Source organism: Colletotrichum lupini, chromosome 4 (assembly GCF_023278565.1).
Source record: "Colletotrichum lupini chromosome 4, complete sequence".
Classification (NCBI taxonomy): Eukaryota; Fungi; Ascomycota; class Sordariomycetes; order Glomerellales; family Glomerellaceae; genus Colletotrichum; species Colletotrichum lupini.
The window spans coordinates 7,609,198-7,623,576 of NC_064677.1; the positions used below are offsets into that span (position 1 = coordinate 7,609,198).

At 50.2% G+C, this 14,379-nt stretch overlaps 3 protein-coding genes across 3 annotated transcripts; 1 reads left to right on the top strand and 2 right to left on the bottom strand.

Moving 5' to 3' along the window:
- Positions 1 to 2,270: 2,270 nt before the first annotated feature.
- CLUP02_09349 (ABC transporter) lies at positions 2,271 to 6,915 on the bottom strand (the record flags this gene model as incomplete). The annotated part of the gene is made up of 10 exons (XM_049288328.1): positions 2,271 to 3,283; positions 3,349 to 3,413; positions 3,481 to 3,519; positions 3,715 to 3,838; positions 3,894 to 4,211; positions 4,295 to 4,457; positions 4,521 to 5,260; positions 5,313 to 5,546; positions 5,602 to 6,637; positions 6,697 to 6,915. The coding sequence occupies 10 exons, from the start codon at positions 6,913 to 6,915 to the stop codon at positions 2,271 to 2,273; spliced, it is 3,951 nt and encodes a 1,316-aa protein (XP_049145472.1).
- A 393-nt stretch (positions 6,916 to 7,308) lies between these two features.
- CLUP02_09350 (uncharacterized protein) lies at positions 7,309 to 11,092 on the top strand (the record flags this gene model as incomplete). The annotated part of the gene is made up of 8 exons (XM_049288329.1): positions 7,309 to 8,454; positions 8,511 to 8,908; positions 8,972 to 9,354; positions 9,473 to 10,002; positions 10,153 to 10,174; positions 10,397 to 10,498; positions 10,590 to 10,744; positions 10,940 to 11,092. The coding sequence occupies 8 exons, from the start codon at positions 7,309 to 7,311 to the stop codon at positions 11,090 to 11,092; spliced, it is 2,889 nt and encodes a 962-aa protein (XP_049145473.1).
- Positions 11,093 to 11,468: 376 nt separating this feature from the next.
- CLUP02_09351 (uncharacterized protein) lies at positions 11,469 to 13,211 on the bottom strand (the record flags this gene model as incomplete). The annotated part of the gene is made up of 2 exons (XM_049288330.1): positions 11,469 to 12,662; positions 12,726 to 13,211. The coding sequence occupies 2 exons, from the start codon at positions 13,209 to 13,211 to the stop codon at positions 11,469 to 11,471; spliced, it is 1,680 nt and encodes a 559-aa protein (XP_049145474.1).
- Between the last annotated feature and the right edge of the window lie 1,168 nt (positions 13,212 to 14,379).

Consider the following 14,379-nt stretch of genomic DNA (forward strand, 5'->3'; position numbering starts at 1 on the left):
CGTTTCGATCGAGATTACGCACCGCTTCGTAATAGTAATTAGAGGCTTTACTTACGAGTACGATATTAACTACTAAATAGTACTAGTATTCCCTAATTCCGACTTTTTCGTAATAATCGTAAAACATCGTTAGGGTTTCTTATAAGACCTTATACTTCCCCCTAGAATATAATTTCTCTTTCGGGAAGATCTTTTTAAGGTCTATAAACTACTTCGTATTTACTATTAGATTTTCGGTATTTATATACGATCCCTACGTCGCTGCGTATTATTAGTAACTTCGGGTAGTTTACCTCCTTTTTTACTAGCCGATTAGTACCGAATTTCGTATTAGTAGCGGCGACGAGCTATAAATCGAAATAGGCGGAATTATCGATTATTATACTTTTAATACTATATTTTGCCTCTATATATCCTTCTGCAACGACAGATTGCCATTAGTAATTATAAAAAGGAAATCTGGGTCGTTCACCCTTTTTCTAAATTCGTTAAAGCAATTATACGCCCTATTAACTTATGCCTAGGTTTATATTACGAATTCCTCTTCTATAATCGTCGCTACTAGGATTTCGTAAGGTTCTCGCAATTATAATTACGCTAGTAGTACCCCTCGCTTATAAAGGAATTTATTAACCGCTTTTATAATTCCTAGGCTTGCGCTTGCGAACTATTCGTCTAACTAATAGCTAAGGTCGTTTACGATTTCGTAGAATAGGGGTTACCCCTATAGCCCCTTTTTCTCGTAGACCTTAGTTAAATAGATTAATACTACGTTAATTTACTTACCGTTAGGCTAATCCGCGATTCTATATATCTACGTCCCCTAATAGTCCGGGTTAATATTTACCTACTTATAAGGGATAGGGATTCTATCTAGGATCGGGTTTCGCTCTCTCTTTTTTTACTTTAACTTGCTAAGGGTCGTGCCCTAGCTTATGCCTATATTAGTAGTTACTAGCGTATTTAACCTTAATAGGGATATATCTAATCCGCGCGCTAGCCGTAGTAAATCCGTACTTTCGCTACTTAACGAATTTATTAGGGTCTAGGAGATTCCCACTTCCTCTCGCTATCTCGTTATTACTCTTATTTCTACTCTCTCTAGCGATTACTACTACCTTTTTAGATCGCTAGCTATCGTACCTATTAGGATCCTCCTTTTCGTTTAGTATAAAAAGGTAGGTTTTAGTAGTTCCTTTTTTTAATAATAGCGGTAGACGTTTATATTACCGTAGGACGATATAATAATTAGTCTCGGGATCTTTACCGGTTACCGATTTCCGCTTTTCCATATACTTCTAGCTTCCTAAGCCTCGTGCTCTCCGTAATCTCTAAATCCCCTCCTCCCTCGTTAAACTATCCCCTATATTATATTCCTAAGTAACACTCGGGGGGTAGTTAAGGGAGCTATAGGGAGGTCGTCTAGATCGCGGGCTTAAGGTCGTACTTATAAGATCTTAATAATAATAGACTTTTTTTATATACTATAGATCTCTTAGCTTAATAACTCCTATACGCTTCTTATTATACTAACTAAGAATATTTACGTTTAGAAATCCCTTTTTTTAATCGCGCGGTGCTCTTTTATATTATATTATTAAGCTCGCCCGTCGCGCTAATTAACTAAGCGGGTAGTCGCCGCGAAGGTATTTTTTTTTACTAATTTAACTAGTTAATTTCTAATTACGGGCCGGCTATAGAAAAGTTATTTAGTAAAAAGGCTACTTAAAGCAATAGCGAAAAACTAGTCGCTTAAGCAGTTCTATTAATTAACGTAGTTTAATATAATAAACGTCGACCTCTCGTAAGTAGTAAAGGGCTACGATTACTTAATTCCGTGCGGTATTTAAGAATCGCCCCCTTTTTCGTTTATTTTTATAAAGTTAATTAGTATAAATCTCCTATCCCGTATAGTATTAAGAGGTCGTCTCTTTTACGTAATAAGATACCTTACTAATCTGCGATAGTAGAATTTAATTATTAATTAGTATTAGTATCCCTATTATAAGGTAGTTAGTTCGAACCGTAGTTAACGAAGAGATTAATTAAACTATATAAATATTTACGTAGGTATAAAAAGGAGGTTCTAACCGTAGGTTAGGCTGGCTATGATAATCGTAAATAGGGCCCCTAATTAGCCCCTGCGCAGTCGGCTATATGCCGCGGTCGAATTAGACTTCTAATCCGACAGAAAGTCTATACCTACTTGTAGCTTCATCCAAGATCAAAATTTGGCTCCTTTCAACGAGGGCGCGCGTCAAAGCTAGAAGTTATCTTTCCCCTACGGAGAACCCATCGGCATCTAGTTCGCTGTCCAGACCACCTGCCATAGCGATCTTGCCCAGGAGGCCAACTTTATCGAGCGCTGCTTTGATCGTCTCACTACTTTCGCGGGAGTGTGGATCTAAGTTGAACCGGACGCTGCCCGGGATGAAGAATGGCTCCTGAGGTATGACGTTGATTCGTGAACGTACTCCCGCTCTCTCCAGACCTTCGAGATCAATGCCGTCGATATAAATCTTCCCTTCTGTAACTTCAATCATCTGAAGAAGTGAGAGAACAAAGGAGGTCTTGCCGCTGCCTGATGGTCCGCAGACTGCAATCTTCTGGCCGGATGATATTGAAAGTGACAAGTTCTTCAGAGTTGCATCTCCGTCTTTTGTGTATCTCGCAGTGACGCTCTCAAAGGCGATGCGGCCTTGCATTGGCCACCTTTCAGGAGGGACACCGGAGCTTCCCAGCTCACGCTCCTCGGAAGGCGTTGTCTGTGCAAACTCTCTTATTCTGGCCACAGCACCGATTGAAGTTTCCAGAGCAGTCCAGTTCTTGATTGTTGTCGCAAGAGAATTGTTGAACCCCAGGACCAAGACCATGGAAACACCAATTGCTCCAGGAGAAAACTTATCGGTAATGGAAGTTGCCATGCTGACTATGATGAGAGCCAGAGCCCCGACGATGAGATCCAAAACGAGCGCGAGCCATTGTTGTATACAGGCTAGCATGTAGTGGGGTTTCTGTGACGTATTCAGGAGTTTTGTCGCCTGCTCCTCAAAGTTCTCTTCCCATTGATAGGCACGAATAGTGGCAACACCCTTGAGTGTTTCAAGAAAGTGGGTGTAGATTGGAGCCTTGGCTTCGATGTCGAGGAGACGGACCTGGCGAGAGGTGCGGAGATAGTATCGTTGAACGAAGAAGAGCACACCTACTAGAAGAGGCACGGATGTCGCCAAGTACTTGCCCATGACACATAGTATTATGAGCTTCACGATGCAAGCGCAAGCATCTTTGAAAGAGTTAGCTCAGCAAAAGAGTAATTAGCTAGAAAGGTGTTGAAGAGAGGAAACTTACTCGAGGCAAAGTTAATGGCATTGGATGGAAGAGTCACATCAACCAGATTAAGATCCTGGCTGAATCTAGATTACGAAGAGGTCAAACTCACGCTTAGCTACAAAGTAAAACGTCGCTATAAGACACACATACCTGTTGGTGATTGAACCTGTATCAGTGGACTGGAAAAAGCTAAGAGGTGCTCTTAGATAGTGTCAGCACACGCGATAGAAAAATGGGGTCGGTTCTCGCGTTACCTTAAGCTTGTGTGCAGTAAATCACCATGTAGACTCATGGCTGTCGCGCTGATGATCCGTATGAAGAGGAGCCTGCCAGCAATGGTCAGCGGCACTGAGCCTTAGAAATCAAGGTCTCTCCAGGTCTTACCAGCATTCCACGGAAAGTCCAATGCATGCCATCGCAAATAGAAAGGCATAAACCCCAAGATACATACCGAGGTTGTCATTTGGCCGTTTTTCGTTGGCTTCTACCCACCATTGAAACCAGATATCTAAGACGCATGTTTGAGCGATAGGAGCAATTAGAATAATTCCCTGAGGACTTACTTGTAAACCCGCTGCAAAATGCCTCGGTGAAAGTGGCGAAGACGAACGAGCCAACTATTACCCAACCAGCTCGCTCGAAGTAGTATTTGTGAACTGACCAAGAACCATTTTGGCGCAGTCTGTCTTCCTCGGCATCCAGGGTCCTCTGGATTTGTGTGGGTTTCACAGCCTCCTCAGCTTGCTCTGACTCTTCACCCTTCTGAAGATTATTGTCACCTTCTAATCTCGATTTTGTGATTAATTCAGGTGAGCTAGCAACAACCTGTTCATATGGGCCCTGACTAAGGACTCCACCATCGGCGAGAACGATTAATTCATCTGCATGTCGAATGAGTGCACCTGTGTGCCGTTAGCTGAAAACTTCCGAGTTGCTGTCAACTTTTCCCCGTGGGCAGTCTTACTGGTGTGAGTCGCAAGAATGATGGAGATCTCGTTCCGGCGGAAGTGACCATCCTTGCTGAAGAGACGGCTTGAAATCTGGCTGACACTTTTGGAATCAAGGCCGCTGAAGACGTCATCGAGGACTACAACTCGGTGTCTGGAGTAGACCGCGCGAGCGAGTGCCTTGCGAGAATGTCAGACATGGCCATACTTTTGCCTTTCGAAAGGAAGGGGTTTCCAACTCACTACACGCTGTCGTTGCCCTCCGCTCAAGCCGACACCGTGACTGCCAATGTTGTACAACTCTCCTCCAGGCATATTCTTGACATCTTCAGTCAAGGAGCACAGCCACAAAACTTGGTCGAACCATTTCGGATCATGATGGAGGCCACCAGTGATGTTCCTTCTCACGGTGTCGTTCATCATCCACGGAGTCTGCGCGCAGTAGGCGATACCGTGAGCCATGCGATCTCTGGTCCCGGCACTATGTGATGTCTCTCCGAGGATACTCTCCATAAGGCAAGACTTTCCGCATCCAATAGGGCCTACGACCATGGTGATGCCTCTCTTTATCGTCAAGGATAGGTCTTTAAAGACTATGTCTGAATCAGGCGACCAGGAGATCTTTGCGTTACAGAACGAGGCTATCATTCCTTCCGACGACTTTTGCGTCAAATGGTCCGCGAGCTCGATGCTTGTCCTGTTCATAGTGGTGACTGAAGAGCGCGCTGGAGGTGTGAGGTGTTCCCGCCGTGATCCTTCGTGTGCTTTGAGGCAAAACATCTCGATGCGCTTGAAGCAAGCCACCCCCTGTACAATGTTAGGCACGAATTGGCAAAATAGCAAAAGTGGTTCTGTCAAGAGGCCGATTAAAGACAGAGCGGTGAAGGCATTCGTTGTCGTCAATGTTTGATCTTTGGTGATGACTGCGATTATACTGTAGATGACAAATGTTGCGAAAGGCGCAAATTCGACGGGAAGATTTGCTGCGAAAAGGTTAGCTTTGAAATAAGAGATCAATTATACTGATGAACTTACAAACAAGGATCTGAGAGAGTACTAATTTGCGAAATTTCTCAGACGTCCTTAACTCAACACGTCGCAGCTCTGTGATAGTGGTTGACAACACGCCTGAGAGACCTAGCATTTTGATCGACTTCATATCTCCCAGCATTGAGGCTGTGACTGCCACTCTCTTCTGCAAACGTTCAATCCAGGCCGTTTGTGCCCTTCCAATGGTCTTGGAGACCGGGATGACGCCAAAAGCGCAGACTTGTGACATCTCCATTAGCATTGCGGAGCAGAGTGCAGTTCGTGGACAACCTACCGATAGAAATGACGACTGGTACTACAGATGCAGACGCTATTTGACGTTGCAGGAGGAATATTGCGATGCCAACTTCCAGAACGGCAGCCCAAATCTGATGAAGGTTGTTGAACGTGAGTACGATGCGTTCGATATCTGTGCCCATCAAAGTAACCGCAGCACTATCTTTCAAGTCATCTGCTTTAAGAGAGACAGTCTGTCTGAATATCATGGACATCAGCCCTGCTCGAAGCATCGTCGTAAAGCGGAACTGGTGGCGGGAAAATGCAGCTCGGGAGACCGCTAGACCGAGATACGTAAGAACATATGCCCCGACAAGTGCTTGCCCATATCTCTCGGACTGTGGCGTCTTGGGCGTCTGCATGAATTTCACTGTCGCCGTGATGAGGAATGGCTGGCAAAACGTGAACGCGGTGAGAAAGAGACGCGTTATGACGCCGGCGAAGAGAGTCCCGCGATATGCGTAAAAGCCAGAGCGGATCAAAGGGTGGTATTTCTGCCCTTTGCGCTTCGACCACGCGGCCTCGAGGCTTGCCCCTGCTCTATCTCCAGCTAGGTCTTTGTCGACTTCCGGCATATCCCGGATGTGAATGACCCGCGAGTAGCCGAGACGGAAGAAAGGCATAAGCCAGGTGAAGAAGCTGCGTCCCCAGAAGCCAGTTTCTTCCTCTTTCGTAAGAGCTCGGTACTCTGTTCGCAAGAATCGCTTCTTGCCGATGGACTCCAAGGGAACGACTAGGATCGTGAGAATGATAATGGCAGTCCGGAGACCTCTGGACGCTCCGGCAATGGAGATGAGCCATAGAGTTCTGAGGCGCGGTAGTGAGAGTATGGCAGAGGCTGAGAAGTAGAGTATGAGCAAGTCGGATGGGCGAGTGGAGCGTTGGTCTTCGAGGAACGATTGAAGAGTAGCTGCGAAAACGGCTATGAAGTTGAGAATTCCCGCTGCCAGTGAAGCTGTCGCGCGGGGGGCTAATGACCTGATGTTGATTATGACGAAACTGAGATGAAGCACAGTTAAGATGCTCAAGAGAGCCTACATCAGTGTTAGTATCTTTGAAATGGATGAAGGGAGTTCTTCAAGTCGAGGCCCACCAATTTGCACAAGGCAAGTCTGTAAGTGGCTACTTTCACCGGTGTCCGTGCAATGGAAAATATTCGAAATGGAATGAGCAGGAGAAATACTGCCGAAGGGAGAATGTGAAAGATGGTATCTTCAAAAAGGAGAGTGAAGTCAAAGTGGCGGCAGTTGTAGTCAATGCGAGGGCCGAATTGATCATCGCTGCCCAAAGGACAACTGGTGTTAGTCGCCATACGGTCGGGTTTTGGGGGTATATTGCGGTCGACTCAATCCAACTTCCAGGACATTCACAGAGAATGCGAATCAGCCCAGTATTTCAAGCCTCGCAGCTGTGTAAGGGACTTTCGTCTTGTGACACCATGTACGCCATGGTGAGCAAACGTCTTACATCAGACCCTTCACTTTACAAATGATAGCTGTGCTATGCTCAGTGAGGCAGGTCAATCCGGTTCACATAACCGCTGATTGGACACCATCGAATCGGTATTGGCCCGAATATGCATTGCTTATGTCGTCGCGTCCCGGACCCGGGAAGCGGGTCCCACCGTATCGAGTGCAAAAAATCGCCATCTTAGGAATGGACAAAATGGCCGCGGAAATAAGAGTTAAGAAATTGGGGCCGAACAATGGGGACGCGAATTGAGGAGGGGACTTGGGGTGCCGATGTCGTGATTGATGGGCCCCTCTTTCCTCCGTCCCTCGGTTCTCCACTCGGAGGACCAGAATCCGGAACGTCCACCACGCCCTCAGGCAAGCACCCGTACCCGAAGGTACTTTCCCCGGACCATCCGCCACTGACCCGGATCCCTACCGGCCTGAAACTGACGCACACAATCATGCGCGTTCCTGATCTTATTAGCAACGACAACGCAATCTCGCAGCGCACACGCCAACGTCGCACGTCGTCCACAGCGATAGCTGCATCTGCAGCTTCTTCATCACAATCAGCATCACCAGAAGTGGAAAGTCTACCTCCACCGATCTCAACCGGAGCCGGTCCACCAAGCAAGAAACGACGTGTAACGCAAACAGCAACCCATCTCACGCGAAGAAAACGCGCAGCAACAGCGTGCCAGTTCTGCCGTCTTCGCAAGACGAAATGCGACAACGTCCATCCCGTGTGCGGGTTCTGTCGACATCACCATGCGACCTGCGTGTACGGCGACGAAGGGGAAGATGAAGAAGGAAGAGAGATGGCAGCCAGTGCTGCCCAGGCTCAAGATGAAGGCATCGCTAGTTCAGTCATCTTGGAAAGACTAGATGAGATTAAACACTTGCTACAGAGAACAAGAAGCCTCTCGAAAGACCAGCCGGCGTTGGTGGAAGCTGAGGTACCTCAGGCGGAAACCCATCAAATAGGTGGGACCCAGGTTCATCAGCTTGGGGAAAACAGTGAACCTCATGGTTACTTCATGGAAGATCATGACCAGCACCGCGAAGAAGCTACCCGCACGCTGTACTCGGCCCTCCGCTGCGAGTCTATGCTCCGGTGGCCTATCTTCGAAGGCATCGTACCAGAGGACGACGCACGAATAGAATCCTTCATCCTGGAATTCGGCACCGACATGGCCGATAATGGTCTAAATCAGCCCAGCAGTTCCTCAACGGTCAACGGATCAGGTATCCAAGAAGATGCTTTCGTCCCCCTTTGCCGGAAGTTTCTCACACATGTTCACCCCCGTAACCCGATCCTCGAGAGCAACGAACTAATAGCCTACGCCAAACAAGCAACTGAGTACGGCATCAAGTGGGATGCTCCATCCTGTCTTGTAGTAAGAGCCCTCAATTCACCCCTTCAACGCCCCTAGCAACTGATCACAACCAACAGCTCCTCGCCTGCGCCTTGGCAAGTCTAACAACTCCCTGGATCCCACCGCAAGAAACCGCATCCATGACCCAAATCGACGTATCAGAGACTCCTCTCCCGCCAATACTTGAACCACAGGACTGCGGCATCGCGGAGGCGTACTACCTCGCAGCATCCAAACGCATCGGCCTTCTAGGTCCCTCCATCATTGACATACAATGTCTGTTCCTGGCCTCCATGTACGAAAAGTGCCGCCTTCGGCCACTACGAGCCTGCTTCTACATCCAGCAAGCCTCGACACGACTGCAAGCTCACTTGCTCCGGCGAGGACGACGGCCATGGAGGGGGCCCAGTGGACGGGAAGAGCCGACACAGCCCCTGGAGCAACGACTGTTTTGGTCTTGCTTCAAGGCTGAGAAGTGAGTAACCTTCACCTTTTCTCTGTCACCGTATGGTGGGCGTCTTTCAACTGACGAAAGTAGCGAGATCCTCCCGACTTTGGGTCTCCGACCAAGCGGCCTAGAGGACTTCACCTACCCAGACTCCTTCCCTGCGCCTCCTTCAACACTCTCCACGGCAACGGTGTGCACCATCAGCGTCAACGAGACACCCGCGAATCCCTCAGACTACGCCTGGTCCCCATTCTCAGACTCTCAACAACGCCTGGAAGAAGAACGCAGTTGGCTTTACTACCTCGCCGAGATCTCCCTCCGGCGGACGATCAAAAACACCATGTCCGTGTTATACCGAAAAGGCGAGGCCTACTGGCTGAGGAACGAGGATTTATTAGTCCGACAATACGACGAGTTTGAAAAGGAAATTTCGCAATTGTCAGTTACTTCTGCCCCGCCTTCCCATGTCATCCGTGCGGACTACTTTCTTGTGCCCCCAAACCGAGTCCTCCACTTGATTTCCCCAGTCTTGGCGGACCTCGAAGCAGCGCGAATAAATTTCCGAGGAATTCAGCACAGCAACCACACCAGCCGAATGCCCAACTTACACGTCTCCCAGACACTCTCATCTTCCACCCCTGATCCAATTTACCGAACACGACTACCCAGAAAACGAACTCGCATTCTATCTCCAAGGTCGCTTCCAAGGATGGCGCGAATCAACCCTCCGCCCGCTCCTCTACTGCGCCCTCCACGGAACCCAGGGCCGTGGCCAACACGACCAGAGCCAGCAGCACCTGACGAACCCGCGCGTGATCCACCTCGCTCAAAAAGCCGTCGACACCTGCGCCGCCATGATCGTCAAAACGGCGCAACACCACCGCCACGGCGGAAGCTGGTTCGTCGCCCGCCGCGCATTCTCCTGCGCCGTCATGGTTCTCGCGGTCGTCGCGGCAGGGAACCATCCTGTAGAGCCGCCATCGAGCTGGAAGTCTCTCGTGCGGCTTGCGCTGAGGATTCTGGGGCGATGGGGTAGAGAGGCGCGTGATCTCGAGCGCATGCGAGAGACGCTCCAGCGGCTCTTTCACAGGGTGCAGCACAAGGCGGGCCACGGGGTGGCGGTATGAGGGACCTTGGGCGCCGCATGGCGCTCGAGTTTAACCCACATGTAGGTACATAGAAGGCTTGTCTTTCTGCATGAAGGGTACTGGGCGTTCGAATCACACGTCTATCCGTTACGTCCTTCGAGGAATGATGACGATGTTGTGTAGTGCCGTGCCCAGAAGATGAGTGGTCCGCACACTTTCGGTCCTAATAGAAAGTTATAGGAGATGGATTCGAGCAATACAATGCCGCACAATAGCCGAGGCTGGCAAAAATGTGTCGAAGAAGTAACTCCGGGCTGGCCAACCCACTCTCTACTGCGTTAACTATGATACGCATCCCTCGGGGTAGACCTTGAGGTAGCGCGCACGCAGAACGCATGACAGGCACGCTCATTGACGGCCAATTGAGAATCATCCATCTCCCAATTACTAGACATACGTCCTAAGGAGAAGCTCCCTCCTTCCACCTTGGAGAAGAAATCAAGTACGAATATTCGCCGAGACCTGAAAGGTACTCACCACTACCACTGCAAGCTTACTTAGACGATGTGGCGTGATTACTAGTTAGGTATACCAGTGACAGAACTGAACTCGCCTGTGAGGAGGCGGAGAAGGGCACCCGAACCCAAAAGAAAACCAGTGGACCTGGTTGGTCAATATCCAGAGCAATCGAAAACCAAGTATTTATGGAAACCAGAGCCAGCCATTCCACCTTCTCATGTCACAGCCATATGAAGCGTTCCCACGCGAAAGGTTGGTGACTAACTTGGAGGTTTGCCTTTCAGCAACCCACATGAAGCACGCATGTGGCTGGACCCAAAGATACTTTCCAATCCACTTCAATTATAAACGTCCAAGGAGTCATATGACATCACCCGCACAACCTCTTCATGGTGTTCGCGAACCTCGAAAAGTGTCCTAGTACCCCCAAGTGTTGCACAGTAGCTTGCAGTTCGGGAGCCCCGTCCCTGCAGAATGCAGCCAAGAGATCCGAGACCCGCTCAACTTGCCCCAGTTCAGGCAAGACCACGATTTGCCGAAGCCTCAACCCGACATAGTGCCACAGATGGTGCCGGAGAAGGTACCCAGCAGGGTGCATGAATAATGAAGGCCCTTGTCATTTTATTCTCATGTTTTGTTGTTTCCATCACTCTGCAGAGGTAAGGTGCAGCTACTCATCGTGTAAACCCCAGGCTGCTAAGCACAATCACTTGGAAAACAAGTGAGAATATCGTATTCAACTTTTTTAGTTGTATTAACAGTTATCTTTGAGCGGTAGTGTAAACTAGTCACAATCGTGACGACTATGTTATCCCCCACGCGCCATGCATTCCACATCAACATTTCGCATTACAAGTTGTTAAGATGTGTCCAAATTAGACCCAACTTCAGAGATGCCTCCCAGGTTATTCACCCGGTAAGACGGGTAGTATACTAGGGGTATAGATAAAAGTGAAAATGGACATTAGATAGACGCGCACTTAGACGTTGGAAGTGCGACGCTCAATGTTGTCGACGTGGACCTTGTCGAGGACGCCGTTGCGGGCAACCTGGGAGGCGAAGGTCTCATGGGGCTTCCACTTGGCGGAAGTGCGGGGAGTGGTCTCCTCCATCATCTTGTCAACCTGCTCCAGAGACAGACCCTTGGTCTCGGGGACCAGGAAGTAGGTGTAGACCAGGGCGCAGGTGCAGAGACCACCCCAGACGAAGAAGACAGAGGACTTGAGGTTGCCACGCTTCTCACCGACCATGTAGGGGGTGATGACGGCAATGATGGTGTTCCAGAGCCAGTTGGAGGCAGTGGACAGAGCAACACCGCGGGAGCGGATGGGCAGAGGGAAGACCTCACCAATGAGAATCCAGGCACCGGGTCCCCACGTAGAGGCAAACCAGAAGATGAAGATGGCGATGAAGGCGATCTGGGCGTTGACAGCGGGAATGTTGTTGGCGATGCTCTTGGTGGCATCGTTGGGGTCCGGGTGGGTGTGGTTGAAACCGACCGTAACACCAATGATGGCAACGAGGAACTGGCAGATGGTCATACCAACGGCACCCCAGAGAAGGATGGTGCGGCGACCGAAGCGCTCAACAGTCCAGAAGGACAATGGAGTGGAGCAGACGTTGACGAGGGTGAAGACCAGGGAGATCAAGAAGGTGTTGCTGATGGCACCGGTGGACTGGAGGAAAGGAGTCGAGTAGTAGAAGATGAAGTTGACACCGGTCCACTGCTGCATCATCTGGAGAGAAGTACCGAGAATGGTCTTGCGCAGGTTGGAGTTGGCCTTGAAGAGGGAACCGCTGAAGCAGTTGGCCCATGAGCCGAACCAAGTGGCAGAAGGGATGAGCTGGCGCTCGTACTCCTCGTTGGCGACGATCTCGGCAAGCTCGACCTGGATGTACTCAGAGTTCTCGGGCTGGCCGCGAAGCTTGGAAAGGGAAGCGGCGGCATCGGCGAGTCTGCCCTTCTTGACGAAGTATCTGGGGGAGTCAGGGAAGAGCATGAGACCACCACCGAGGATCAGAGCCCAAGGGAACTGAATGGCGATGGGGATGCGGTAGGCGCCAGTGTCAGTGCGGTCCTTGGTGCCGTAGACGACGCAAGCAGCCAGGAGAAGACCGATGGTGATGCAGAATTGGTATCCGGCGACGAGAGCGCCACGAACCTTCTTGGGAGACTATGGAACTGTGTTAGTGGAGTACTCTGGGGATTCGTGAGGGCGTCAATGTGCAAAGCTTACAATCTCAGACATGTACAAAATGACAACGGCGGACTCGAAACCCACACCGATACCAGCAATGAGACGACCGGTAACGATGGGACCGAGAGGGGAGGAACCGACACCAGTGATCATCTGAATGACGACACCGATCATGTAGATAAGGCAGCCGAGAATGACAGTCCACTTGCGACCCATCCAGTCGGCAACGTCACCAGCAATGAGAGCACCGAAGAAAGTACCGCAGGAAAGAATAGAGACGATGAGGGAGGTGTCAGATTCGCCAATGGCGGTGGCACCCTTGCCCTCGACGGCCTCGATGAAGTTGATGGAACCCAGGACACCGTTGATGTAACCGGAGTCGTATCCGAAGAAGATACCTCCAAAGGAGGCAAAGGCGCAGATCAGGTAGGCCTTCCATGTGACGGGGGCCTCGATCTGGTCGACATTGTCGGTGACGGCGAGGCCCTGGACGGGCTCGCGCGTAACGCCGGTTTCTTTCTCCATTGTGGAGGTTGTTGCTGTTGTTGTTCGCCTCGGGAGCTTGGCGATGATCCGAGCTGATTGTATGGGAAAGGGGAGGACGAGAGGAAGCTTGTCGGGAGAGTTGTTGGCGAGGAAGCTTGTGAGGAAGGGAGGGGAGCAAGTGAGAAAATGAGGGCGAGACGAGGACTTTTTATCAGTCTTGGTGTCACGTCCAAGAAGGTGCAAAGGGAAAGGTAATGCTACGCAGCTGCGTCCGTGTCAGTCCGCCTGTCTGGCATGGGGGTGTGTGTGGTAGTACCGACTGATGGACTGGGGACTGAGAACTGGGGGGGAATTGGAGATACCTTACTAGGGGAGGGGGGTGTGACACCAAGACTTGGGTCTGGAATGGGGAATGAGAATGAGACGACAGGCCAGGCCGATGCGTATGGGTCAGTCAGACTCAAACAGAGCAGAGCAGGCTGCCGTGTTGTCGATGAAGACCTTACTACGCCTAGGTATGCCTATGCCTATGTCGTATGGACGTGGTGAAGAGGAGTGTTGTGTATGTGTGAGTGTGTGTGGTGCTTCATCTCCCCATTCCGAGGGTCTGCAGGTCACAGTTCATCGAGAACGAGTTCCCATTGGGTTAGCCCCGTTGGTTAGCCGTCCCCATATTGAAGCTCCTGCTAGCTCATGCTTAATAGGGCCGATAACTTTTGGGCAGGCGTGGAGGCCGAGGGGGAAGGGGAGGGGTGGAAGACTAAGAAGAAGCTACGGCGTACGAGGGGGGGTGGGAAGGGGACTCCCGACGAGTTGGGAAGGGGCCGCGGGGCGGGCAGGCCACGGGGAAGGAGGGAAGGACGACGGGGGTGGCAGCCAAACAGCTATGAGAAAGAGAGAGAGGCAGAGAGAGATGGGAGACCAGGAGAGGTACAAGGCACCAAGGATACATGGAAGGAACTGCTCCCCGTCCAGGTTAGCGCGCGATGTGGGAGGTACCTCCCGTCTCACACAATGGTCCTTGGGCTGGAAGGTACTTTTATTCCTTCTTTCCATTCCATTTCTTGGTTAGGTAGGTTCTTCACTCACCTGACGATAGCTACCTCAAGGTGCCATTCAGCATTGCGGTCGTACTTGCTCTTCAGGTACGAGGATGAATATGCAGAGCTCGAGGTGCATGTCACCTTAAATTGTGATCTGTTTGTTT